The sequence below is a fragment of the Oncorhynchus gorbuscha genome, linkage group LG19 (genome assembly GCF_021184085.1).
Source record: "Oncorhynchus gorbuscha isolate QuinsamMale2020 ecotype Even-year linkage group LG19, OgorEven_v1.0, whole genome shotgun sequence".
NCBI classification, from domain to species: domain Eukaryota; kingdom Metazoa; phylum Chordata; class Actinopteri; order Salmoniformes; family Salmonidae; genus Oncorhynchus; species Oncorhynchus gorbuscha.
Genome location: NC_060191.1, coordinates 16,547,168 through 16,572,609, shown reverse-complemented (window position 1 = coordinate 16,572,609; position 25,442 = coordinate 16,547,168). Strand labels below are relative to the sequence as shown.

Below are 25,442 nucleotides of genomic sequence, written 5' to 3'. Positions count from 1 at the left end.
ATGCATCCCAAATCTCCGCCCTTCTGAAGGGGAAAGTACAAGTGCACACAAGTGTGGTGAATCAGAACACATACATAAAGTCTACAGGGGGAAGTAGGCTAGGTAAAATAAAAAAAAGAGGAAGGAAACAGATATAACTAGCTGGAGTCTAGAGATGATAACTTCATGGGTAATGTTCAGTTTATTGTTAATATGGAACATTCAACCAACAAAAAATGACCGCATGACAAGGATTTGCTGATATAGTACATCAGACGAGAAACATGCAAGATCTCAGAGGTAGATAACCGACAATGCCATGCCATCCAGCAAAATATGTAATAAAGAGATTTTAGTAATTTCAGGTGTTTACCATGCTACCTTCAACCTTAATTCAACCTCCTGATCTCCAGTACTGTATAGCCGATGACTTAGTGCAAACGGCGATCATTTTTGCTCAGCAGTTCATTATGCAAATAATAGTTCTCTTTTATCATACTTTAAAGACCAATTGAGCGTTTGAAGTCACTGAATCTCTTAGAATTGTCTCATTCATCTGTTTGGGATGAGCCTAAAGCACCGAACAAGATCTTATAATGCATTACTGACCCTCAAGTGTATCTTCTCACTGAAAACACTCAAACACATGGAATGGAGATCCTTTTAACAGCTTAAGATACATTATTATGTTTTGTATAATTTCAGCCAGTAGTTTTGAAAGTACCCCAAAATACCCTGAAAAAGTTGCACAATTGTGTACAATTGTATCCATTTTGTATGATATGATACCTCTTGCAAAATTATTTTTTAAATTACCCTGCAATGCATATGATATGTTACAAATTTCAATTTGTACAATATGTTATGCTTTTGTAAGTGCTTAAAGGCGCAGTGCAGTCAAAACGTGATTTCCCCCTTTTTTAAAATTATATTTCTACACTGTTTAGGTGGGAGGGTTTTTTGGCCCACAGTATGACATCACAATCTGATTATTTTGACCAATGACCAGTCAACTTTTATTTGCATATGTTTCATCCTACTTTGAAGGGGTAAGCGGGGTAGGCTCTAGTCTAGAGTCTAGACGATCCTATCTGCCAATCAGGGATGTGTATGTAAATATATTTACATTTGTATCAACACACCCACACGTTCAGACCGAGCATTTCAATGGCAAAAGGAGGCTCAGGAAAATAAATAATAGCAAATATATTTGGAGTTATTTTCATGAAATAAACACACAGTGATTTATTAGACATATAGTGTTGATTTAAAAAATAAAATGAATAAGACTGCATGTGGGCTTAAAGATCCTGTTAAATCTCTTTAACTGATGATGATAATATCTGGTGATAATACCTTCCTCCTATCCATGTTCTATTGTTGCCTGCTGTAACTGTGTCTGGATGGGACCAGAAGCACTTTCCTCCATCAGGTGTAACTATGGATGAAAAACTGCTGTAACTTTCCCAAAATTCTAAGGTTTTCTAGAAATCCCAGTTGGAGGATTCCCAGATTTCCTGCTCATTCCCTCCTGATTCCAGGAATCTTCCAACCCGGATTTCTGGAAAGAACACATTTTGGGAAAGTTACTGTAATTTTGCAACCTTGGGTGTAACTGTAATTTGAACACTCTGCCCTCTAGTGGGGGTCAGTAGCAGGCATGCACAGCCTTGATGATCAGAAACATGACACTGGCGATGGTGAGGGCGGTGAAGAGGAAGAGGAGGCCACTGAACACAGAGTTGGCCATGGGCAGACGCACCAGCTTGGCCTCAGCAGGGATCATGTTAGATGTATGTAGCATGTAGCCCAGACTCCAGCCTATACTTGTGTTATGTACCTGGAGGGGACAGAGAGACAGCATGAGGAGAGACAGACAGACACTCACTTAAAACAGACTATTGACCACAAGCCCCTATACCTGCGAATAGGGGTTCCCAGACTTTTTCACTTGGGTCATTTTACCCGGCGCCCCCAGCCGACCCCTAGGGGGCACACCACACAGTAGAGTATTGACAAGACAGTTTGAAGACAGACAGACTCACTTAAAACAGACATGTGTTTCCCAAACTAGGGGTCTCCTGATTTGAAAATGGGGTCGCGAGTGAAACTAAACCGGGGTCGCTTGATTTATTGTGTCAGTAACTTCTGGTAGCCACTAGATGTGGTTGTAATAAACAACAGGGGTTTCTGTTTTCTGCCTACACATGTGGCTCTATCTTTTGAACTGTTTAAGCTGTTTTAACTTGTTAACTGTTTTAACAAAATACTATGACCCCATCACTGAAAGATGAGACTCTCAGGAACATGTATGTGTCTGTTTCCCTCCACAATGTCCACAAGCCTCATTAGAACAGAGTGGACAAGACTAAATCATAGTGGGGGGGGGGGGAAAGAACATCAATTATGTGTTATTTTCTACACCGAAGATCATACAATATTATTGCCTGATGATCTTCTGAACCTCCCAATACCTTTCTGATGCAATTCAGCCACTTCAAACTATACTTTCTTCAGATTGAAGTTCTGTCAGACTGATTTGTAATAAAATTAGGTCATAGCACCTATTTAAAAAGTTAATGTTGGCCGTTGACTACATCACTTTTTTTGCATGTTGGGACGGCGAACATTTTATTGATATCAAAAAGGGATTACAGACCAAAAATGTTTGAGGCCCCCTGCCTTACACCATAGCCCCTACACCAGGGGTGATCAAACTTTTGCGCTTGGTGGGCCAAAATATAATCTGAGTGATGGGCCACAGGCTGAACAAATAGACATGATCTATTTAGAGGTAAACAATAGCTTTTTAGGGTATTTAAACAACAACTTTTCAGTAAGCAATCATAAAATCACACTTCAAGCATTAATCAAATTGTAGCAATATATTTGACACCTATCAACACATTCTTATTACCAGTATTAAAGATGAATGAAAAAAATGTAACCGTTGTGGCACAGAAACGGTCTATATATTCATAAGGCTCATAACTTGAAAATAGGAAGGTGTAACAATTTGCATTTTCAGCAGGAAGTAACAGAAATGCATCAGAAAGGGTTTGGAACCTTCAGGAAGACATCAGGCAGAAGCGCCATTTTGGGGGCCCTAATCGACATTTGGTTGGGAGGCCCACCCACCCACCTTGTGGGCAAAACATTTTAGTGCCACCCCTCTTGGTAGTTTTCTTTTCAGTGTTAAAGTAAATTCTCTGCAATTCTACACATTTGCCATAGGTGTAGAGAAAATGTGGCAGTTTTAAAACAATTTTCATGCAATTCTATTCATGTTTCCATAGGAAGTTGAGAAAATGTTGCAGTTTCAAAGGAGAATATCCTGCCGTTCTACACATTTTGCCATGACTTATGCCATGTTCATATGTTTTCTGAGTGACTAACAAAATCCATGGGGGCCCCCTAGAGGTCAGGGCACAGGAACATGCCCTGTGTGCCTGGTTGTTCATTTGGTGATGATTACAAGTAGAACTGTAGACTGCTAATGCACTACCAAATTTCGAAATTGCACCTTGTGTATTCTACTTTTCTAACTCTGACTAAGCTTTAAAATTATTCTGGCGGGCCAAACCAAACGTTGGCCCACGGGCCCCAGTTTAGTCTGCCCTGCCCTACACCCTAATCCTAATCTGCCCTGCCCTACACCCTAATCTTGGTTAACCCAAAACTAAATTCTTTGGTGAGTTTCTCGATTAAGTTCTGGGTCCCATATGAAGAGATGATAAAACAAGAACCGGAAACGGAACAAGGAATTTCTGGGTGCCCCATGTTTTTTCGTTAGAAATCCAATAATACAACCTTAAAATTGGGACTTTTTGATTTTCACATAAACAAATAACCTTCAATTCTTGAAATGTTCAGCTCTCTTATAAAAATGAAGAGAAGCAATAAACACATTTATTCAATAAAATTGTAGTTTTCAAATTATCTTTCATAAAAATGTTTGTATATTGTCCAATATAAAAAATGTATGTACTCTTAATTTTAAAAACGTTTTAAATTTGGTAATCCGACCTTTGAATACCACTGTCTCCTACACCCTAGGGGACAGACAAGACAGGGGAAGGGGGATACCTAGTCAGTTATCCAACTGAATGTATTCAACTGAAATGTGTCTTCCGCATTTAACCCAACCCCTCTGAATCAGAGAGGTGCAGGGGCCTGCCTTAATCGGCATTCGCGTCTTCGGCGCCCGGGGAACAGTGGGTTAACTGCCTTGCTCAGGGGCAGAACGACAGATTTTTACCTTGTCAGCTTTGGGATTCAATCCAGCAACTTTCCGGTTACTGGCCCAATGCTCTATCCACTAGGCTATCTGACATCCTCATAAATTAACCCCAGATGGTTCAGCACAACTGATCTGTTCTCCTTATTTATCTACAGATCCCAAAGGTCATGGAATGCATTGCCTCGGTTTATGTAGTTGAGGAAGCTTAAACCTATCTTTGCAAAATCTCAAATGATTCACTGCCACACATATAAACCCCTATCTCCATCACCCCATCACCCCACCCCAGCCTAAAATGTATTGGACAAACAGACTTAAAAATAGATTATTGCTCAATTCCAAATGGTCACATAGCCCTTACATCTTAGGCACCACATTAGATCTGATAGGATTGGATTGATACAGTGTAAAAATTAGGTCAATATCTTCATATTACCTTCTGATTGGCTAGGTGGAAATATCTCCCTACTACTTCCACCTATCCAATCCTCTCTGATCTACATGAGTGGCAGGAGAGTAGGGACTAGTGGTCGATTTGGAGTTCAGAAATCCTGACCCTTTTCCCAATTCTGGCATCCTCTATCATATTTTTTTGCTACAAGCTCTCACAGTCTCACATCAGAATTAGACGTTCATCCATGTTTCTCAAACGTCAAATTTCGAAGTTATAGATGCTTATGCCCATCCGCCATCCAGTCAACAACGCCCTAGCAAAACCTAAACCTAATTGAAGATAACAGCGCTCACTGTTGCCCCTACTGGCCGGTTTCCACATCATCTCCCAACATCATCAGACATGGATGGACTTGGAATACTGAGTTGTATCAAGGGTGACCTGCCTTCTTTTTTAACATCAATAGTCTATTGGAAAAGGCTGAAAGACAACAATGAATAATGAACATTACAAGTTAGAAGAGTAATTGCCGTTTATAAATAATTGAGGCAAACTATGCACCCCAGGGGGAAAATGACTCTAAAATCTGTCTTTTCTTCCACTGAAGAAATCATGCCTTTCAACCCCCTCTGATGATGGGACAAAGGGCATCAATTTCTCCTGACACCCAAAACACAAAGGACAGAGAGACAGTAGCTCGCTTGTTTGTAAGAATGAAAAACAGAGAATCGTCATCTTGGGGGACAAATCCCCCATTTTTCATCATGTCAAACAAGCTACTGTAACCAGTCTGTGTTGTGCTTTGATTTTGAAAGAAAAACTTAATGTTACACTTCATTGAGTCTAACAGGCAAAGACTTCAGCTGGAAGTTCCAGTCTGGACTTCCATCACAAGTTCCATTTCCTGGGGGCATAGGAAACGATTCTAGCCGCATCCTTGTCAAGATCTTGACCTCTGTTAATGAAAGTATACCCACCATTATATTGGTTTCTCTTTTTGCAGTACAGTATATGACCATAGAAACGTTTCATTTGGAAGCATGTGTTTGGATCCTCCAAGGTACCTGGCTGTATTCTGCCACACTTACCTGTTTTTGGAAGTCAATGTGTTTCCAAGTGTCTTTATTGAACTTGTAGCCATTTACAAGTAATGTCTGGATGTAATGTGCTGAATAGCAGTAGGACTTTCTGTATTTTTCATCTATCCAGCCCTTTTTTAGCGTGAGCTAAAAAAAGAAGGGGAAAAAACAACATTCCATTTGTCTATCCATTACAGTTTCCATGTGTTGAGGCAATTTTCTAATAATTTCTTCTGATACATTTCTAATAGTACAATAACCATCTAATAATTGCAATAACCTTGATAATTGTTGGACAGCACCCGTCTTACAAAATATGTCTCTGTTGTCTGTATGAAGTTCCATGTAAAACAGCACCCAGGAAAGGTCCTCATAAATTAACCTCAGATGATACAGTACAGTGGAATGCATGGCCACTCTTTCTCAGGTGGAGTAAGCTTACCCCACATCATATTTGACTTCTATGCTTACCCCTGTTTTAGCTAATGTCAAGCTCTTCCCTTTCTCTGTCACAGCTATAAATGTGAAAATTGCTGCACAGATGTAGGATCTTAATATGATCACTCTTTTCTTGCTGAGAAACTTGTAGTGTAATCTAGTTTTGAAATTTCAGACTTGATTTGCCCTAACGAAAAAAGTATAATCCCCTACAAAAAATACCATTAATTATAATCCACATAATAATTCACATTTCCTGTTGCTGCAGGATTTTTTTCCTGCTGTAGTACACTGGCTCAAATTAAGATCCTACGTCAGTAGCTGCCAGTGTAAAAGGACTCCCAGGGGTCCAGTCCATGGAGCAGAATGACCTCTACCACCACCAACAACAAAAACCTCAACAACTACAACAACAACATGGACTCACGGTGGGCCAGTCCCAGGAGCAGAATTCCCAGGTAGAGGAGTTCCACTGGTCCAGTTGTGAAATGCCTTTCAGCCCAACAGCCTGAGCAGTGTAGAAGAACCCAGCATAGGCCTGAGGGATGGAACACACGTTAGGAGCTCAGACAGACACAATATTTTATGGATAACTGCAAAATATGCCCTATATATACAGTATGTCTGTCTGTCTGTGTGCGTTTGCGCGTGTACCAGAAAGTCCCCGGGTCCCACGGATGGTTGGTATACTCTGTCAAAGGAACAGTTCTTCGTGCAGGTCAGGTCAAATATGGATTTCACCACATCCCTACAGGCTCCGTTGTCTGATGACCCCTTCAGGGTGATCATCTGCTTGGGGTCATAGTCGGCAGGCGTTTTTATGCACTCAGTCCCAAAGATGGACTCAGCCGACACAGTCATGTTGTAACCAAGATTGAAGCAGGGGTTGGTCACATGTGTAGTGTTCTCAGAGTTCTGATCGGTGAGACAAAGAGAGCACAGTAAAAGTATTTACAGTATGTCACTTGAACATTTATGAAGAAGGAATCCAAAGGATCAATAGCTGAGCTTGAACCTCTTGTCTACTGTAGTAATTACAGCGTTACTAGGCTACACAGGTATAAGAACTGCTATAAGTAAAGTGGGACCACTATTTACATTGTTGTCTCCTCAAAATGGCTGTCTTCAGTTGTGCATGCATTATCTACCATCCTAGCAAAATAGACACTTTTCGACCAAGCTTGCAAAGAAAACCATATAGAAATGGACAGATCAATACGGTTAATACCATAATGCACTTTGCCTCATCTCCGAGAGACAGTAAAGTGTCAAGGTAATGAGGTGTCCTCAGATTTCATAGGGTGTGGTAATAAGATATTAATGGGTGTTGTGGACTTAGCCAGAGGGATTGCATTAATTACACAAAAAACAACACTTAGCTAAGTATAAAAGCAGCAGCATCATCATCATGTTGACAATGCTGCCAGGAATGAATGCGAGGGATGACATCCTAACAGATTCTGGGTTCAAGTAGTATTTATTTTCTTTCAACTACTTTACCGCTGCAATAGTCCCAGTCCAAAGAAAACAAATACTATTTGAAGTCAACCCAAATTCCCTTTACACAGTACCTTCACTAAAGCAGCAAGGACTCTCTTCTCTGCCTCGTTCTTCCCATAACACAAGAAGCTGTGAGTGTAGATGTTGTATTCGTAGCCATAGAGGGAGACCCGCATGATGTCTGTTCCCTGGGCGTTGGGATCTGGGAGGGTGAACGCTATCTGGGTGGACGCCCCTCCTAGATCCATGGAGCCCACCATCTTCCCTCCTGCAGGCCGCACCCACATGTTCCATATGTTTCTCTACAAACCAGAGGATAGATTGATGTTTTCAAATCAATTAGGATCTTTATGAAACACAGTGATAAGAACTGTACTCTTCATTCATTCATTCATTCATTCAGATAAAAACCCTACACTGCTAGAATAAATATTGAAGGGTTCAATGGCTCGCTTCATGCATGGCCCTCGAAAAGGTTCAATATAGAGCCGCAAAACAGTCTTATTTTAAGCATTGTAGAAGCTAAGAAACTTGTCTGTCGGCCCTGCATTGAAGACCAAAGTTGGTCAAAATCTTTTTGGATCAATAAAAAAATATACCAGTTCCATTTAAGGACAAAAAACTGACAGCTGCACCATACAGGTTGCAAAGTAGATGGGAAGAGATGTTTGATGTGCTGATTCCATAGCACATGGTTTATTAACTGGTATACAAAACAATGCCGGATTCAAAACTTTGAGTTTTTCCATTTAAATGATTATACAAAATCCTTGCAACCAATTTAATGGGTTGGGGATACAACCATCCCAGTTCTGCAGATTTTGCTGCAAGGAGACAGATTCATTAGGTCACTTGTTTTGGAACTGCACATATAGCTTGTTTTTGGTCGCAGGTTCAGGAATGTCTGAAAAATCACCACATTTACCTAAAGCTAACTCTGCTAAAAGCACTGCTGGGTGACATGGAAAGCCCTGGTCATTCGATCAATAATATAATATAACTATTTTTTTAAAATCATCTTTAATTTACAATCTATAGAAACTGAGAATAGTAAGGTTCAGAACATTTGTGAAGCATCACAGCGCAGTTAAAGAAAAAATTGCAAATAGAAATCAAAACTGGATGTTTTTCAGAAATAAATGAGGGGTTGAGGGTAGTTGAAGGGTAAAAAAAAATGTATCAAATAAAAGGTAACTGATGTAAACTGTACCGTGTCCATAAAATGTATATGGTATGTATAAGCTGGAAGTAGGAGCCTAAGTATTGTTGTCCATGGGTTAACTCGAATTAGGGGAGGGGTGGTAGGGTTATGGTCAAATAATAAAGAAGGAAAATATATTTTAAAAATATGAAAAAATATGTGGGGGATTGGAAATAATTGTCTGCATCATTTCCAATCCCCCCATATATATATATATATATAATTTTTTTAAATATATATATTTTCCTTCAAAACCATCTGTCACGCCTTGGTCATTGTATTTTGTGTTTTTGTTATATGTTTGGGTAGGCCAGAGTGTGACATGGGTTTATATGTTGTGTTTCGTATTGGGGTTTGTATTATTTGGGATTGCGGCTGATTAGGGGTGTGGTATAGGTTTGGCTGCCTGAGGCGATTCTCAATTAGAGTCAGGTGCTTATCGTTGTCTCCGATTGGGAACCGTATTTAGGCAGCCTCAGTTTCGCTTTGTATTTCGTGGGTGTTTGTTCCTGTCTATGTGTTGTAGTCACCAGATAGGTTGTAATAGGTTTTCACGTTCCATTTGTGGTTTTGTATTTAGTATTCAGTTATTTCATGTACCGCGATTCAGTTCATTAAAGTCATGAGTAACCTACACGCTGCATTTCGGTCCGACTCTCTTCTTTCAACAGACGAACGCCGTTACACCATCCAGTTTTGATTTCCACTTTCCATATAATTATTACACTGACATAAACCACAATTTGTCTGCAATATTTAAGCTGATTTACCCCCTACATTTATACAGTATATACTGTATAAACATTGATTTTGTGTTCAAATTTCCCTTTCTTTTTTCCTTAAAAAAAAAAAATCCACATTAGCTGTTGCTGAAGCAGCAGTTACTCTTCCTGGGATCCACACAAAACATAAAACAAGACATAATACAGAACATCAATAAACAAGAACAGCTCAAGGACAGAACGACACACATTTTAAATGAGAACAATAGAACCAAAAATAGTTCCTACATACACTTACACACATTACTGACAGTTGCCCACACATCAGTACATATACATACAGTGGGGCAAAAAAGTATTTAGTCAGCCACCAATTGTGCAAGTTCTCCCACTTAAAAATATGAGAGGCCTGTAATTTTCATCATAGGTACACTTCAACTATGACAGACAAAATGAGAAAAAAAATCCAGAAAATCACATTGTAGGATTTTTAATGAATTTATTTGCAAATTATGGTGGAAGATAAGTATTTGGTCACCTACAAACAAGCAAGATTTCTGGCTCTCACAGACCTGTAACTTCTTCTTTAAGAGGCTCCTCTGTCCTCCACTCATTACCTGTATTAATGGCACCTGTTTGAACTTGTTATCAGTATAAAAGACACCTGTCCACAACCACAAACAGTCACACTCCAAACTCCACTATGGCCAAGACCAAAGAGCTGTCAAAGGACATCATAAACAAAATTGTAGACCTGCACCAGGCTGGGGAGACTGAATCTGCAATAGGTAAGCAGCTTGGTTTGAAGAAATCAACTGTGGGAGCAATTATTAGGAAATGGAAGACATACAAGACCACTGATAATCTCCCTCGATCTGGGGCTCCACGCAACATCTCACCCTGTGGGGTCAAATTGATCACAAGAACGGTGAGCAAAAATCCCAGAACCACACGTGGGGACCTAGTGAATGACCTGCAGAGAGCTGGTACCAAAGTAACAAAGCCTACCATCAGTAACACACTACGCCAGACGTGTCCCCCTGCTTAAGCCAATACATGTCCAGGCCCATCTGAAGTTTGCTAGAGAGCATTTGGATGATCCAGAAGAAGATTGGGAAAATGTCATATGGTCAGATGAAACCAAAATAGAACTTTTTGGTAAAAACTCAACTCGTTGTGTTTGGAGGACAAAGAATGCTGAGTTGCATCCAAAGAACACCATACCTACTGTGAAGCATGGGGGTGGAAACACCATGCTTTGGGGCTGTTTTTCTGCAAAGGGAACAGGACGACTGATCCGTGTAAAGGAAAGAATGAATGGGGCAATGTATCGTGAGATTTTAAGTGAAAACCTCCTTCCATCAGCAAGGACATTGAAGATGAAACGTGGCTGGGTCTTTCAACAAGACAATGATCCCAAACACATCGCCCTGGCAACGAAGGAGTGACTTCGTAAGAAGCATTTAAAGGTCCTGGAGTGGCTTAGCCAGTCTCCAGATCTCAACCCCATAGAAAATCTTTGGAGGGAGTTGAAAGTCCGTGTTGCCCAGCAACAGCCCCAAAACATCACTGCTCTAGAGGAGATCTGCATGGAGGAATGAGACAAAATACCAGCAACAGTGTGTGAAAACCTTGTGAAGACTTACAGAAAACGTTCGACCTCTGTCATTGCCAACAAAGGGTATATAACAAAGTATTGAGATAAACTTTTGTTATTGACCAAATACTTATTTTCCACCATAATTTGCAAATAAATTCATTAAAAATCCTACAATGTGATTTTCTGGAGAAAAAAAATATAATTTTGTCTGTCACAGTTGAAGTGTACCTATGATGAAAATTACAGGCCTCTCATCTTTTTAAGAGGGAGAACTTGCACAATTGATGGCTGACTAAATACTTTTTTGCCCCACTGCATGCCTACGAGATATTTAGGTAATTCTAAAATTATTGTAAAGGTTTTGAAGTTCATGTAAAATTGTAATGTACCTCCAGGAAGTTTCCCATCAGATAGTTGACGGTGATCCAGCCGTACAGCCCCTCCTCGTCCCCTGACATGATGGAGGCGTTTTGGAAGTTAAACGGCAGAGATTGGAGGTAGTTCTGCAGGTTCTTTAAGATCTCATTGGATTTAGTTTCATTCTGTGAACTTGTAATCAAGAGAGAGATACATTTTGAGGTTGTATATTATCTCCAGTAGAGAATGTAGAGGTCAATAATATGCCTACTGTAGGTTGATTAAATATGGTGTAAAACCTATTAGTATTCTGTGTGTGGGATCAGTATGTGTGTGCATGTGTGCGCATGCACACGTCTACTTCTGTATCTACCATGGATCCATTCCCAGAAGTGCAACAACAGAGATAGGTCAGCCAGATAGACTGTAAAGGACTCCATACCTAGAAGATTGGTGAGGTCAGCCAGATAGACTGTAAAGGACTCCATACCTAGAAGATTGGTGAGGTACGCTCACACTGGAGGAAGACAAACCCACAACTCACTGTAGCAGTCTCATCCCAGCAGTTGCCCCAAGGTAGAGGATGGTTGAATTGTGTTGGTCTGCGGGGATGATTTTTGTGATGTTGTTCATACATTCTCTGATCGACACCCAGGACTGTTGGTCCTGTGCATTGTCAACTAACATATCCGAGATACCAGGGCCTAGGGAATCAAATCAGACTGAGCTCAGAGTCATACAATACTTGTTCTCAAAGTCACAAGCAATTGATGCACTAGATAGCTAGCAAGTCTGCATCACTATACAACACTGGATTAAATGTTTTAAACCAGGTGTTTTAAACCAGGTGCTTAAGGGGCAACTCCACCACTTTTCAACCTCATTTTCACTATCTCCAGCACAAGACCAGTTTCAACATTTGTGAAAGCAGTACATGTTTTGTAGAAAAAAATATAAAGTTAAAAAGTTCTACCTGATGACATCATCAAAAGTAAAGTGCATTTCACATGCAAGTCCTTTTCCAAAATGTAATGTATTATGACACCTTCATAAAAAGGATGAGTACAAGGGCATCCCGAGTGGCGCAGCAGTCTATGGCTCTGCATCACAGTGCCAGAGGTGTCACTACAGACCTGGGTTTGATCCCAGTCTGTGTCACAACTGGCCGTGATCGGGAGTCCCATAAGGTGGAGCACAATTGGCCCAGCGTCGTCCAGGTTAGGGGAGAGTTTGGCTGGGGGGGTTTTAGTTGTCTCATCACGCTCTGGCAGGCCAGGCAGGCTGACCCTGGTCTTTAGTTGTACAGAGTTTCCTGCAGCTGGCTTCCGAGTTAAGCGGGCAGGTGTTAAGAAGCACGGTTTGGCGGGTCATGTTTCAGAGGATGCATGACTCAACCTTTGCCTCCTGATCCCATTGGGGAGTAGCAGCGATAAGACAAGATCGAAATTGGTGAGAAAAAGGGGGTAAAATACAAGAAATATGAGGACAAGATTGTGACCTGTGTGAGAATGTGTCAGGTTCATCACATTACGATGCAGACTCACCAGTGACACTGCATCTCAATATGAACATACAGACTCAGTTTTTAAATGTCAATTATTATACAGCATTCTTGCTGCATAATGTTAGACAGTATACAGTATATGAGGCATACAACCATCTCAGCTCTGCAGATTTCACTGCGAAGAGACATAATGATTCGATAATTTATTCTGGTTTTGCCCCCATGTAGCTTGTTGGGGTCACGGGTTCAGGAGAGGCTGAAAAAGAACAACATTCATCTAAAATGAACCCTACAAATTGTACCATTAGACGATTTGGAAAGCAAAAGTCAATATATCAGCAATATAATAATACTCTCAGCAAATATATTCATCTTTAACTTACAATTTGTGGATACTATGTGATTGGAAAGGTTCAGAATTGATGTAAGACATCACAGGACAGTTGAAAAATATATGTCACATTGAAATCAAGAGAGGGTGGTGTATGGAGATAGGTGGGATGGGCTGAAAGTAGCTGAGGGGTGGGATTAAAAGCTGATGCTCTAGAATAGTTAGGACCGAAAACACTATCATGTTCACCGGATATGTCTCAGTACTATGTATCCACATTTAATGTGTTTATCCCAAACATATATTTCTGTTTTTGTAATACTGTGCATATATGTAAAATGTCTATTTCACAAAATAGCTGTGAAAATAAAACATTTCTTTAGTTCTCTGAAGAGGGTTGGGCCAATAAAATAAAAATGTTAAAAACATGCAGACTCACCAGCGACCATGCATCTGAGTGTCTGGCTCACCACTCCAGTGTTATTTTGCTTCTCGGCTGGCCATTGATACAGATACATAGTAGAGCGGGAGGAGCCTGAGTCGATTACTATGCCATACTGCATATAGAGGAGAGCAGGGAAATCACACTACATATCCAAGATGCTAGTTCATATACAGATGTTTTATCTTCATTTGATCACTTTGTTGTTGCAGATGAGCCTTGCTATCAATTCACTGAAAACCCGCAGTTCTCTTTCTCTCTCGCTCGCTCAAGCGCTAAAGAACCAGACAGAATAAATGTGCCTACTGCTGCAACATTCAAATGTACAAAAATGTATCTGAAATGCAGCCATACACAACCTTTGTTTTATATAGCTCAATAACACAAGATAGATATTGATCTCTACTACAATATACAAGTGTATCCGAAATGCAACCATAGGCTACACCTAAATGATCGCCTACTCTCGCCTATCAAAACTCATTTCCCTTTAGAAATGATCAGATTTTCTTTCTTTGAATGATCAAATCCTCCTGCTGCAGGATTACTTCACTCATACAACGAAACAGGTCAAAGTCAATTGATAAAAAATACTCTATATTGCTGTCCAACAGTAAGAGGATTCTATTAGATGATGAAATGATGCAGTGGCACGCACATAATCGTTGTATAATGAAAGGCAATAATGTATGTTATGGTAAACAACCACTATCCCCTAAAGTACAGTCCATCAAATACCTCATCGTTATCACACAATTATTGCACTCCGTTCCTGATTGACGAGAAGCACAATGATTGCACTCCGTTCCTGATTGACGAGAAGCACAATGATTGCACTCCGTTCCTGATTGACGAGAAGCACAATGATTGCACTTCGTTCCTGATTGACGAGAAGCACAATGATTGCACTTCGTTCCTGATTGACTAGAAGCACAATGATTGCACTCCGTTCCTGATTGACTAGAAGCACAATGATTGCACTCCGTTCCTGATTGACTAGAAGCACAATGATTGCACTCCGTTCCTGATTGACTAGAAGCACAATGATTGCACTTCGTTCCTGATTGACGAGAAGCACAATTATTGCACTCCATTCCTGATTGACTAGAAGCACAATGATTGCACTCCGTTCCTGATTGACTAGAAGCACAATGATTGCACTCCGTTCCTGATTGACTAGAAGCACAATGATTGCACTCCGTTCCTGATTGACTAGAAGCACAATGATTGCACTCCGCTCCTGATTGACTAGAAGCACAATGATTGCACTCCGTTCCTGATTGACTAGAAGCACAATGATTGCACTCCGTTCCTGATTGACTAGAAGCACAATGATTGCACTCCATTATGGTGTGATTATTACTTCCATAAAGCTGAGAACAGGGACAGAACGTAAATACATGAAAAATGCAGCTACTCTGTAAACACAGGAAACACTCACTCAGGCATGAAGGCAAATCCATAGAAATGAAAATGACTGATTGTGTGTATTTTGTGTGTGTATGTACTGACATGTACTGATCGATGCAAACACATGCCCACACTACATGTTATTGTTTTTAAATGTATGTAAATTGTAAATGTTATGTGTCAGGCCCCAGTAAGACTAACTGTTGCCATTGGTGTTGGCTAATGGGGATCCTAATAAAAAATTTAAAAGGGCAGCAATAATACACATTCCAGACCCAGACATGGATTCAAACAGGCCAAGTATTTGCTATCTTTGAGTGTTTGGTTGAGCCTGTCCTGGAGTGGTAGATGGGCAGGTTTTGCACTTTTGTGGATTACTTCCATTAGTACCATTCCATTGCGTCAAGCGAGATTAAATAAAGCACAGCTAAAAAATTTGGAAAGAAAACAAATACTATTTGAACCAACCTCAGAGTCTCAGTTCCTGCAGAGTTGAAGTTAGTTTTCCCTTCTCTTATATAGACCTGGTGTGCTGACTAAAGGTGATTGATTCATTTCACAGAGTTATGAAACGTTAGTCATCTTTTGATTAATAGGAAATCATGTATTAACCCTGTTACCCAAAGCTGTATCAAGTCAACTAGTCAAGTGTCCCTTCGTCCTTCCTTTCGAGTGTGTCCCACTCGCAGCAAATGTTTCCCCAACATGGACCTGCCATGAATACAAACCACCCTGGTCTTTATAATGCCATCTATGCTAACTGCCCCCATTCACTGTAGTTTGGCCTGACTCCTAAACAGGCTGTAGAGACCCAGGCTGATCTGTCACCTTCTGCTTGTGATGATTGTCTTGATGTCTGGGTAAATACGAGGTAATTCATTTACATTTTTAGTCATTTAGCAAATGCTTTACACTGTCAATACAGCTATTTGAGAAGAGAAGGATCAGGAATGTGGTTGTTGTTTTTACCTTCAGACGTGACTCAAAGACACGCTTATGACCCTGGATCAGGGACATAGTAATGATGACAGCCAGACTAGCCAGGAGAAAGAAGAAAGCTAGATATGTCCAGAACTTGCCTGCCATTTCCTGTAGGGCAGAGGACAGCATGTTTTAGCCATTGACATTTGACATGTATCATGTTGTCCAGGCCTTACACAGACTGAACAAACCCCAATGCAATAAGCAGGGCTGCTGAACCCTGTTCCTGGAGCGCTATACCATCCTGTAGGTTTCAGAACCAACCCTGTAATCTAGCACACCTGATTCTAATCATAAGCTGGTTGATAAGCTAAATAAACTGTCTGTTTTTTGTTTTGTTTTGTTTTTTTGAGAACGTTATGATACAGTAATTACATGCTTGCAACTGCTGATAAATACAGCAATTATATCACCAGTATCTCTTTCTTCTGTGTGTCAGTGTCATCACCTATTGTTTTTGTCCCAAATGGCACCCTATTCCCTACATAGTACACTACTTTTGACAAGAGCCCTTTAGGCACTGATCAAAATGTGTGCACTATACAGGGAGTAGGATGCCATTTGGGACATGGGCACTGTGTCATCAGCTACAGGACAGTCAGTGGTCTAGTTTAGCCATAAAGTGACTGTTTCTGTTTATCTCTCTGAGCAAGCACACTGGTCACAGTTGTCATTTGTGAGATGACAGACTCTGTGGGAGCTATTTCCAGAGCTGAAGCCTTTCACAGACTCAGAGGTAATCCAATGTTTTTCACACCTTGTAAGGGATGTTTTCTAATGTTAAATTAACAACAAGGCTGTTGTTCTTTCTTACAAGGATACTGTAGGCCCCTCAAACTCAACTCTGGATCTCGAAACCAGTTCCACTGTATTTTGTCATTGTTCCCTTCTGATTTATACCAGGTGCTTGCAATTAATGATCAGGTAGAACAGAACACCAGCAGGCTCCGGAACTCGTAGTGTAAGAGTTGAGTATCCCTGCTGTAGACCTTTTCTAATTGCATAGCGATCTGATATGTAATGTAGTGCAGTGGTAATGTTGTCCCTCCCAAAACACTCAACTCTAAGTTTTTGCCTGCTGAAAGACATGACGTTTCATATAAGGTTACAGTCCTAACCTCTGACCTTTTAATTCAGACCATCTTGGTAACCACTGGTGTAACTGCATCCTTATGTCAAGGATGACTACAAAGTAGCCAACAACAAATATATTATTTTACTTCCACAAATACCATATGGAGTATACACAAAATCGAGGTCACAAAGCATTAGGCCTACCTGCTTTGAAGGAGCTTACATAACCACTGATTTGAATGAATTAAGATACAGAACATGTTGTTGTTTCATTCACTTCATCTTCATACATGGAAAAAATACAAACCACAGAGTATTAACTGTCCTGCACATTCTTACATGGAGAAATGTGTATACTGAAGCAGAATGCATATCGAATTCAGCAGGTTAACTAACTAATAATCTTTCATTGGGAACAGTGAGAATGCATTATACTGCTGCTTTCTATGTATCATGTTGCCTTTAGTGTCTGAGGGTGAGATGTTGACCTCCCCCAACCTATTGGCACTATGCCCCAAGCACCTTACTACTCTCCGTCTCTACTGAGCAGTCTCCACCCCAAGGCAAGGCACAATACCAGCAATGTTTTTATTCACATGACTTGCTACGGTTAAAGAGTTCCATGAGAACATGCACACCAAGACAGTGTTTCTTGCTGTGGTGCTTGGAATAAGACATAACCTGTCCTTCTGCACCTCTTTACCTCGTTAAACATGCATGTTCACTTTGTTAACTCTTAAAGTTCAACATTTGCTTAATTAACACAGTATGGTTTGAAGGTGTATTCCTTCAAAGGACAATACAAAATTGGAATAAAGCGTATTGTTATTATTAATTAATCGTTATTACATTACCTTCATGAATTACTCAAATGACCTACAATACACAAAAAAAACGGATAGGAAAAATGATAGGCTTAAATATGAAAGGTCAGAATGAGTAGTCTCACACAGTATCTTACCCTGCAGATAACAATACATCCCCCTGGTCTTTTTCTGAATGAATGACTAGATCTGTTAGCTTACCTCAGAGTGAGTGTTGACCTTCCTTCGTCAGTTGGAAGCAGCAGAGCATAAGTAAGTGTTCTGAAGAATACAGCTCCTCATTCCTCATTGATCAGCCTAACAGGCCAGGAGACTTGTACTCCAAGAAGGAGGGGCCTCAAGCACAGGCCAGCAACACCCAACAGAGGCCCTTCCCCATCTGAGAAGACAAATATCAAGAAAGCGGTGGATGTTTGTTTAATTTATATTACGAGAAATAGACAATAGAGATAATCTATCACACAACAGCCTTTATTTAACTAGGTAAGTCACTGAGAACACATTCTCTCTTGCAATAACGACCAGAGTTAAATATTTACAGTAGATCACTCTCATACACTGACTGCAATTGGGTGTTTGGCAAGTGTTTCATTTATTGATTGTTTAAACACAAGGCAGAGTTCTACAGAAACCCAGTGACGAAAACAATGTCTGGAACATTAGTTAGAATTTGACCCAATATCGGGTGCACTGTAGCAAGTTTAGTTTCACCCTCCGACACAGGTGAGGTAAGTGAATCAACCCAACCTATTTGACATACAGTATAGTATACTCTTAGAATTCGTGGTGACTCGAGGAACCCTGGAGATCTTCAAGGAACCCCTGGAGTTCCTCAAGGAACCATTGCTAGTCAATTGTTCATATTTGCACCTTTGGTTAGTTGAGGGTTTCCTGCACTGGAGGCGTGGCTTATTAGGGGTGTGGCTTACAGATATTTTTGTTGGCCACCCGTTAAGAGTAGATTACATTCCTGTTCATCTGTTCATTTATTCTGTTATATTGTTATTATATGTTAAGGTTGAACACTGACAGGTTTGAAGCTTCATTGAGGCCTGCAGAGGTGTACGAGTTCCTCAAGAGTTTATGCAAATTCAAAGTTGGAATGGTTACCATTCTATGACTATATATAATCAGCAACCTTAAAATATTAATATTATATTGGAAGAATATGCATAATTATTCAAGGTATATATACATTTGCAGTGTAACAACTTAATATGACATTTACTCAAACGGGTAGCCAAAAATAACAATCTGAAAGCCATGCCTCCAATAATCCATGCCTCCAATAATCCATGCCTCCAATAATCCATGCCTCCAATAATCCATGCCTCCAATAAGCTATGCCTCCAATAAGCCATGCCTCCAATAAGCCATGCCTCCAATAAGCAATGCCTCCAATAAGCCATGCCTCCAATAAGCAATGCCTCCAATAAGCCATGCCTCCAATAATCCATGCCTCCAATAATCCATGCCTCCAATAATCCATGCCTCCAATAAGCCATGCCTCCAATAAACCATGCCTCCAATAAGCCATGCCTCCAATAAGCCATGCCTCCAATAAGCCATGCCTCCAATAAGCCATGCCTCCAATAATCCATGCCTCCAATAATCCATGCCTCCAATAAGACATGCCTCCAATAATCCATGCCTCCAATAATCCATGCCTCCAATAATCCATGCCTCCAATAATCCATGCCTCCAATAATCCATGCCTCCAATAATCCATGCCTCCAATAAGCCATGCCTCCAATAATCCATGCCTCCAATAATCCATGCCTCCAATAAGCCATGCCTCCAATAAGCCATGCCTCCAATAATCCATGCCTCCAATAATCCATGCCTCCAATAATCCATGCCTCCAATAATCCATGCCTCCAATAATCCATGCCTCCAATAATCCATGCCTCCAATAATCCATGCCTCCAATAAGCCATGCCTCCAATAAGCCATGCCTCCAATAATCCATGCCTCCAATAATCCATGCCTCCAATCTTCTGATAGAAGCCACCTCTACAATATATGATTGAAAAGGTTCAAAATTGAACCTCTCCCATCACCAAAATATTGTGGTTTGTACCTTTACACAGAGGTTTCTTGAAGACCCTTCTCAGATTGGTTCCTCATGGAACCTTTTTGACCTGGAAAGGTTCCACTGGTGTGGCAAAGCAAACAGATATGCCACTGTGTATGAGCTGCTAGCTAGTTGACTTTACTGTGTAGCTAAGTGAATTAAATATCATCAGCTAGCTAACTTGAAGTTCTTAGAATTGTAAGGTAAAATCACAAGATCCAAATGCATGTAGATACCATGGAAGAGGGTGAAAGGACTGCAGCTCCAGCTGTCAGAAAAAGGAGAGAGTTGGCTACTGGATACGGCAGGTCATTTTCTGGGAGGACACTGTGAAAAGATTCTCCAGCTCCAGTCCTTAGTAAGGGAAACTTTTAGGACAGAGACATAATAGCAATATAATATATAGTGCCCGTCTAATTTTTGCACAATGAAGTCTGTTTCTTTGTGATGTTTTCTGTCCTCAGATGCGGAGAGCTATGAAAGCCTGTCTTCAGATGAGGTCCTAATGAATGTCCCAAGAGACTAAGGCTATACCCTTGTATATATGTATACCTACACTCTTAGAGAAAAGGGTTCCTAAAGGGTTCTTCGGCTGTCCCCATAGTAGAACCCTTTTTGGTTCCAGGTGGAACCCTCTGTGGAAATGGTTCTGGAACCAAAAAGGGTTCTTCAAAGGGTTCTCCTATGGGGACAGCGGAAGAACCCTTTTAGGTTCTAGGTAGCAACTTTTATTCTAAGAGTGTATGTTACCAAAAGCTGTATACAGTTAAAAGTGACACACAATGTATAACCCTATTACAACTGGAGCAGGCCAACACTACTCCAGGATGTCTGCTGGGTGTGCAGGCTTTTGTTCCAGCCCAGCACTAAAACACATGATTCAACTTATGGAACCTAATGGGTTGATAATCAAGTGTTCTATAGCTGAGCTGGAATAGAAGTCTGCTCACCCAGTAGATCAGGGATCAGTGGAGCAAGGTTGGCCAACGCTGGTATATACTTTTGTTTATTCACCTGAAATGTTGGTATAGCCTCCCGCTAACACACCGCATAAAACAAAATATCTGCTTAATGTGGACCGTGAAAAACAGACTCGGGTGTGTTTCAGGGTTGGATCAAAAGCCTGCACACCCAGTAGCGCTCCTGAAGGAGTGTTGACCACGTGTTTTATACAGTAGCCTAACTAACAGTGCAGTTATATTACTTTGTGATGGGGTGTGCCTTGCTCAAGGGCACAATGGCAGGATATGATACATGAATTCAGAGAGCGGCCTCACATTGTTAAAGGGAAACGTAATAATTGTTCAACTTCATATTCATCATATCCACCACCACTAGAACATCAACATGTCAAAATGGTGCATTTCTATGTTTTGTAGTTAAATGATAAAGGAAGATGTCTTTCCAATAACATCATCGGTGTGTATTGTGTGAGTTGGACCAATTGTGAGTAGGCATTGCCTACTAATTGGTTGATGATGTCATTGCACGCAAGCACACACACGAACAGTTGAACATGCACCATAACAGGGTATTTTGAAGCACTCTGTGGAAAACCGAGAAGCTTTACTGCGTTATGATGTGGGGCTTATCTTCTGGGAAATGCACAGACCACATGACAGGGAGGCTGCATATGCTGCTGTAGTCTGCTGTCCAGATCCAGATCAATGGACAAATAAACCTCAAACAGCACTCAGAAGGGCAGGCTTCCTTTGATAGCCTACAGTAACAGTATGCAGTGTCGAAAGTACCACACAAAGACAGCTAACTAGACTACTGCTGCCTGCATTGAAATCCACTAGACTCGTGTGTGGTCCAAGGCTGAATACAATACAAAGCAACGGCCGATGATCAAACTGAATTTGATTTATGATTCATCACGCAGAGAGATTTACTGGGGTATTTTTAGCTGCTGGGAGTGTGATCTGACACCCGTTTGTCTGAGGAAAGCGGAAAGGCAGCCCCTTACAATTAGATTTAGGAGGAAGATGCAGGAAAGCTAGCAATACTCCACTATCTCCTATACTGACTGAAGCTCTCTGTCTTCATAGCTCTGCACACAAACAATAGCTCCTGCGAACATCAGTATTTTAGATTGTGAACTTTAATTCAGTTAGCAACGCAAATTGATGGTGTGTGTGTGTGTGTGTGTGTGTGTGTGTGTGTGTGTGTGTGTGTGTGTGTGTGTGTGTGTGTGTGTGTGTGTGTGTGTGTGTGTGTGTGTGTGTGTGTGTGTGTGTGTGTGTGTGTGTGTGTGTGTGTGTGTGTGTGTGTGTGTGTGTGTGTGTGTGTGTGTGTGTGTGTGCTCATCTTACACTGTGACAGTAAAGACATTTTTTGCAGTTGTTTTATCATAGTTATTCAAAATGTTTAACCCAAACTTAAGTGTTGTCTTACAATTTTAATACAAGCTCTACCTATGGAAATGCCTGCAGTAAGCAATGCATGCAATGCAAGCATAAAAACGTTGCACACTGAAATGCAACGTATATTGCAACAACATCTATTGAGAACATCTGTGATTGACTTTTTGGAACATAACTGTTTTGATCGCATTGCAACTCTAAAATGTTCCATGCATTGTTTTCATAACAGGGCTTTCCATCAACCTTTTTATTCAAATTCTTCCATTTCAGTTCATCAGCATCAACCTCGCTACATGAACAACTGCATTACGACATCTGAATAGACACAAAAATTCATAACATTGAACCCAATGAGAGGTGCCAGGGTAGCCTAGGGGTTAGAGCGTTGGACTAGTAACCGGAAGGTTGCAAGTTCAAACCCCCGAGCTGACAAGGTACAAATCTGTCGTTCTGCCCCTGAACAGGCAGTTAGCCCACTGTTCCTAGAGTGTCATTGAAAATAAGAATTTGTTCTTAACTGACTTGCCTAGTTAAATAAAGGTTAAATGATCTCAGTGCTTTAAACTCCCCACTCGGAGATGAGACTAGCGTGAATAGTATGTGGTCTTGCTTGTGGCCTGATCAGAAAGCTCTTGGATCCTCGGTTGGGTGACTGTCAGGAGCCTCAAAAGAAAATGACGTCCAAGTGCAACAGAGGGACAAGATAATCAAAGAGGATCATTTGAGAAGAGACAGATCATACAGTATTTGTCTCTCCTAATACAAAGACAGTCTTATTAGAGGAGCTTTGGATAGCCAGCAGTTCAATGTATCACAAGAAAAGGGAACTGTATATTCCATGAAGTACCAAACTACTCAGAAATGTGGAATTACTCAGAAAATAGTTTGTTTAGAGTAGGCCCACATTCCATCCATGATATCCTCCAGACATGGGTTCAAATAATATTTGAAAGATTTCACATGCTTTGATAGTTTGGTTGAGGCTACCTGGAGTGCCAAATAGGAGATGTTTGCGAATTCAGAACTATTCCATTGATTTTAATGATTCCATTATGCCAGGCAAGATCAGTCGAACACAGTTTAAGTATTTTAAAGGTTTCAAGTACTATTTGAACCTAGGTCTGATATCCACTAGACATCTACCCCCATTTGAACAGTTTTCTCCTGTTAAATACAATCAGTCATCTGAAAATATGCTGCTTGTGCATGTGTAGATGATGCATTTGAAAACCTGAGGTGAAGCCTGTTTGATGCTAACAGATTTAATATTTCAGTACATGTTATGATAATTATTTATACAAGTTCATTATTCTTGTTATAACAGCATCATAATGCATTACATCTTTCAGCCTTACTTCTAATATATTAATGAAGCAGCTTCTCCTTAAAGGATGTTACATAGTGCAATAGGTAATAGGCTTTGTATGTAAAGTTGTGAAATACTAACCTTCAGTAGCATTAAATGACTCGGGCACTTTGTGCTAATCTCATTTCAATGTAGTACTACTCCAATCAAAGCACAGTTCAACACAAGCATTACACGCAAGCTCTGAAACAGGATACGCTAGGTATCCGATATAGCTATGAATGTAAATTAGATTAGCTTCTTATGACTTGCAGTGATTTCCCAGTCGGGTCTATGACAAGTGTCGAAACACATTATCTATCTAGTCTTCTCCCAATTAACAATGTCTAATAGGGAAATGGCCACGATGGATTACAGGGACAATTGGGATTGGGAATAGTTTTTAATACAACTTGTCATGTTTTGTCATTGGTTATCATGTCTTGTCTCTGTGCTTCCCTTCTATTCGTTTCCCTCTGCTGGTCTTATTAGGTTCTTTCCCTCTTTCTATCCCTCTCTCCCCCTCGCTCTCTCCCTCTCTCGCTCTCTCGCTCTCTCTCTCTATCGTTCCGTTCCTGCTCCCAGCTGTTCCTCATTCTCCTAACTACCTCATTTACTCTTTTCACACCTGTCCCCTATTTTGCCCTCTGATTAGAGTCCCTATTTCTCCCTTTGTTTTCCGCTTCTGTCCTTGTCGGATCCTTGTATGATGTTCGCTGTTCTGTGTCCTTGTTCCGCCCTGTCGTGTTTTACCTTCTTCAGATGCTGCGTGTGAGCAGGTGTCATTGTCAGCTACGGCCGATGCCTTCCCTAAGCAACCTGCAGTCTGTGGTCGCGTCTCCAGTCATTCCTCTCTACTGACGAGTGGATTTCAGTTTTCCTGTGTTTGCTTTCACCTAGCTAATTTCCAGGATTATCGCTTTTGTCTAATACTGGAATAAAGACTCTGTTTTCGTTAAGTCGCTTTTGGGTCCTCATTCACCTGCATAACAGAAGGATCCGACCAAGAATGGACCCAGCGACTACGGATTCTCGCAACACTGCCGTCGAGATCCAGGGAGCAATGCTCGGCAGACACGAGCAGGAATTGTCTGCTGCTCGTCATGCCGTTGAGACCCTGGCCGCTCAGGTTTCCGACCTCTCAGGACAGTTTCAGAGTCTTCGTCTCGTGCCACCAGCTACTTCCTGGTCTTCAGAGTCTCCGGAACCTAGGGTTAATAACCCACCATGTTACTCTGGGCAGCCCACTGAGTGCCGCTCCTTTCTCACCCAGTGTGATATTGTGTTCTCTCTCCAACCCAACACATACTCAAGAGAGAGAGCTCGGATTGCTTACGTCATTTCACTCCTTACTGGTCGGGCTCGGGAGTGGGGCACAGCTATCTGGGAGGCAAGAGCTGAGTGTTCTAACAATTATCTGAACTTTAAAGAGGAGCTGATACGGGTTTTTGATCGTTCAGTTTTTGGTAAGGAGGCTTCTAGGGCCCTGGCTTCTCTATGTCAAGGTGATCAATCCATAACGGATTACTCTATAGAGTTTCGCACTCTTGCTGCCTCCAGTGACTGGAACGAGCCGGTGTT

The 25,442-nt window shown here is 40.9% G+C and overlaps 1 protein-coding gene across 2 annotated transcripts; it reads right to left on the bottom strand.

Annotated features, from left to right (window-relative positions):
* Positions 1-172: 172 nt before the first annotated feature.
* Positions 173-18,397, bottom strand: LOC124004671 (ectonucleoside triphosphate diphosphohydrolase 3-like). Of its 2 annotated transcripts, none has more exons than XM_046313346.1 (10): positions 18,278-18,397; positions 16,167-16,286; positions 13,785-13,902; positions 12,055-12,214; positions 11,543-11,702; positions 7,702-7,932; positions 6,785-7,045; positions 6,558-6,668; positions 5,702-5,839; positions 173-1,819 (listed from the first exon to the last, which is right to left on the bottom strand). In XM_046313346.1, the coding sequence occupies exons 2-10, from the start codon at positions 16,281-16,283 to the stop codon at positions 1,628-1,630; spliced, it is 1,488 nt and encodes a 495-aa protein (XP_046169302.1). In that variant the 5' UTR covers positions 16,284-16,286; positions 18,278-18,397; the 3' UTR covers positions 173-1,627. The 2 variants fall into 2 exon arrangements, with proteins under 2 accessions (XP_046169302.1, XP_046169304.1); XM_046313348.1 differs by lacking the exon at positions 173-1,819 and adding an exon at positions 5,125-5,568.
* Between the last annotated feature and the right edge of the window lie 7,045 nt (positions 18,398-25,442).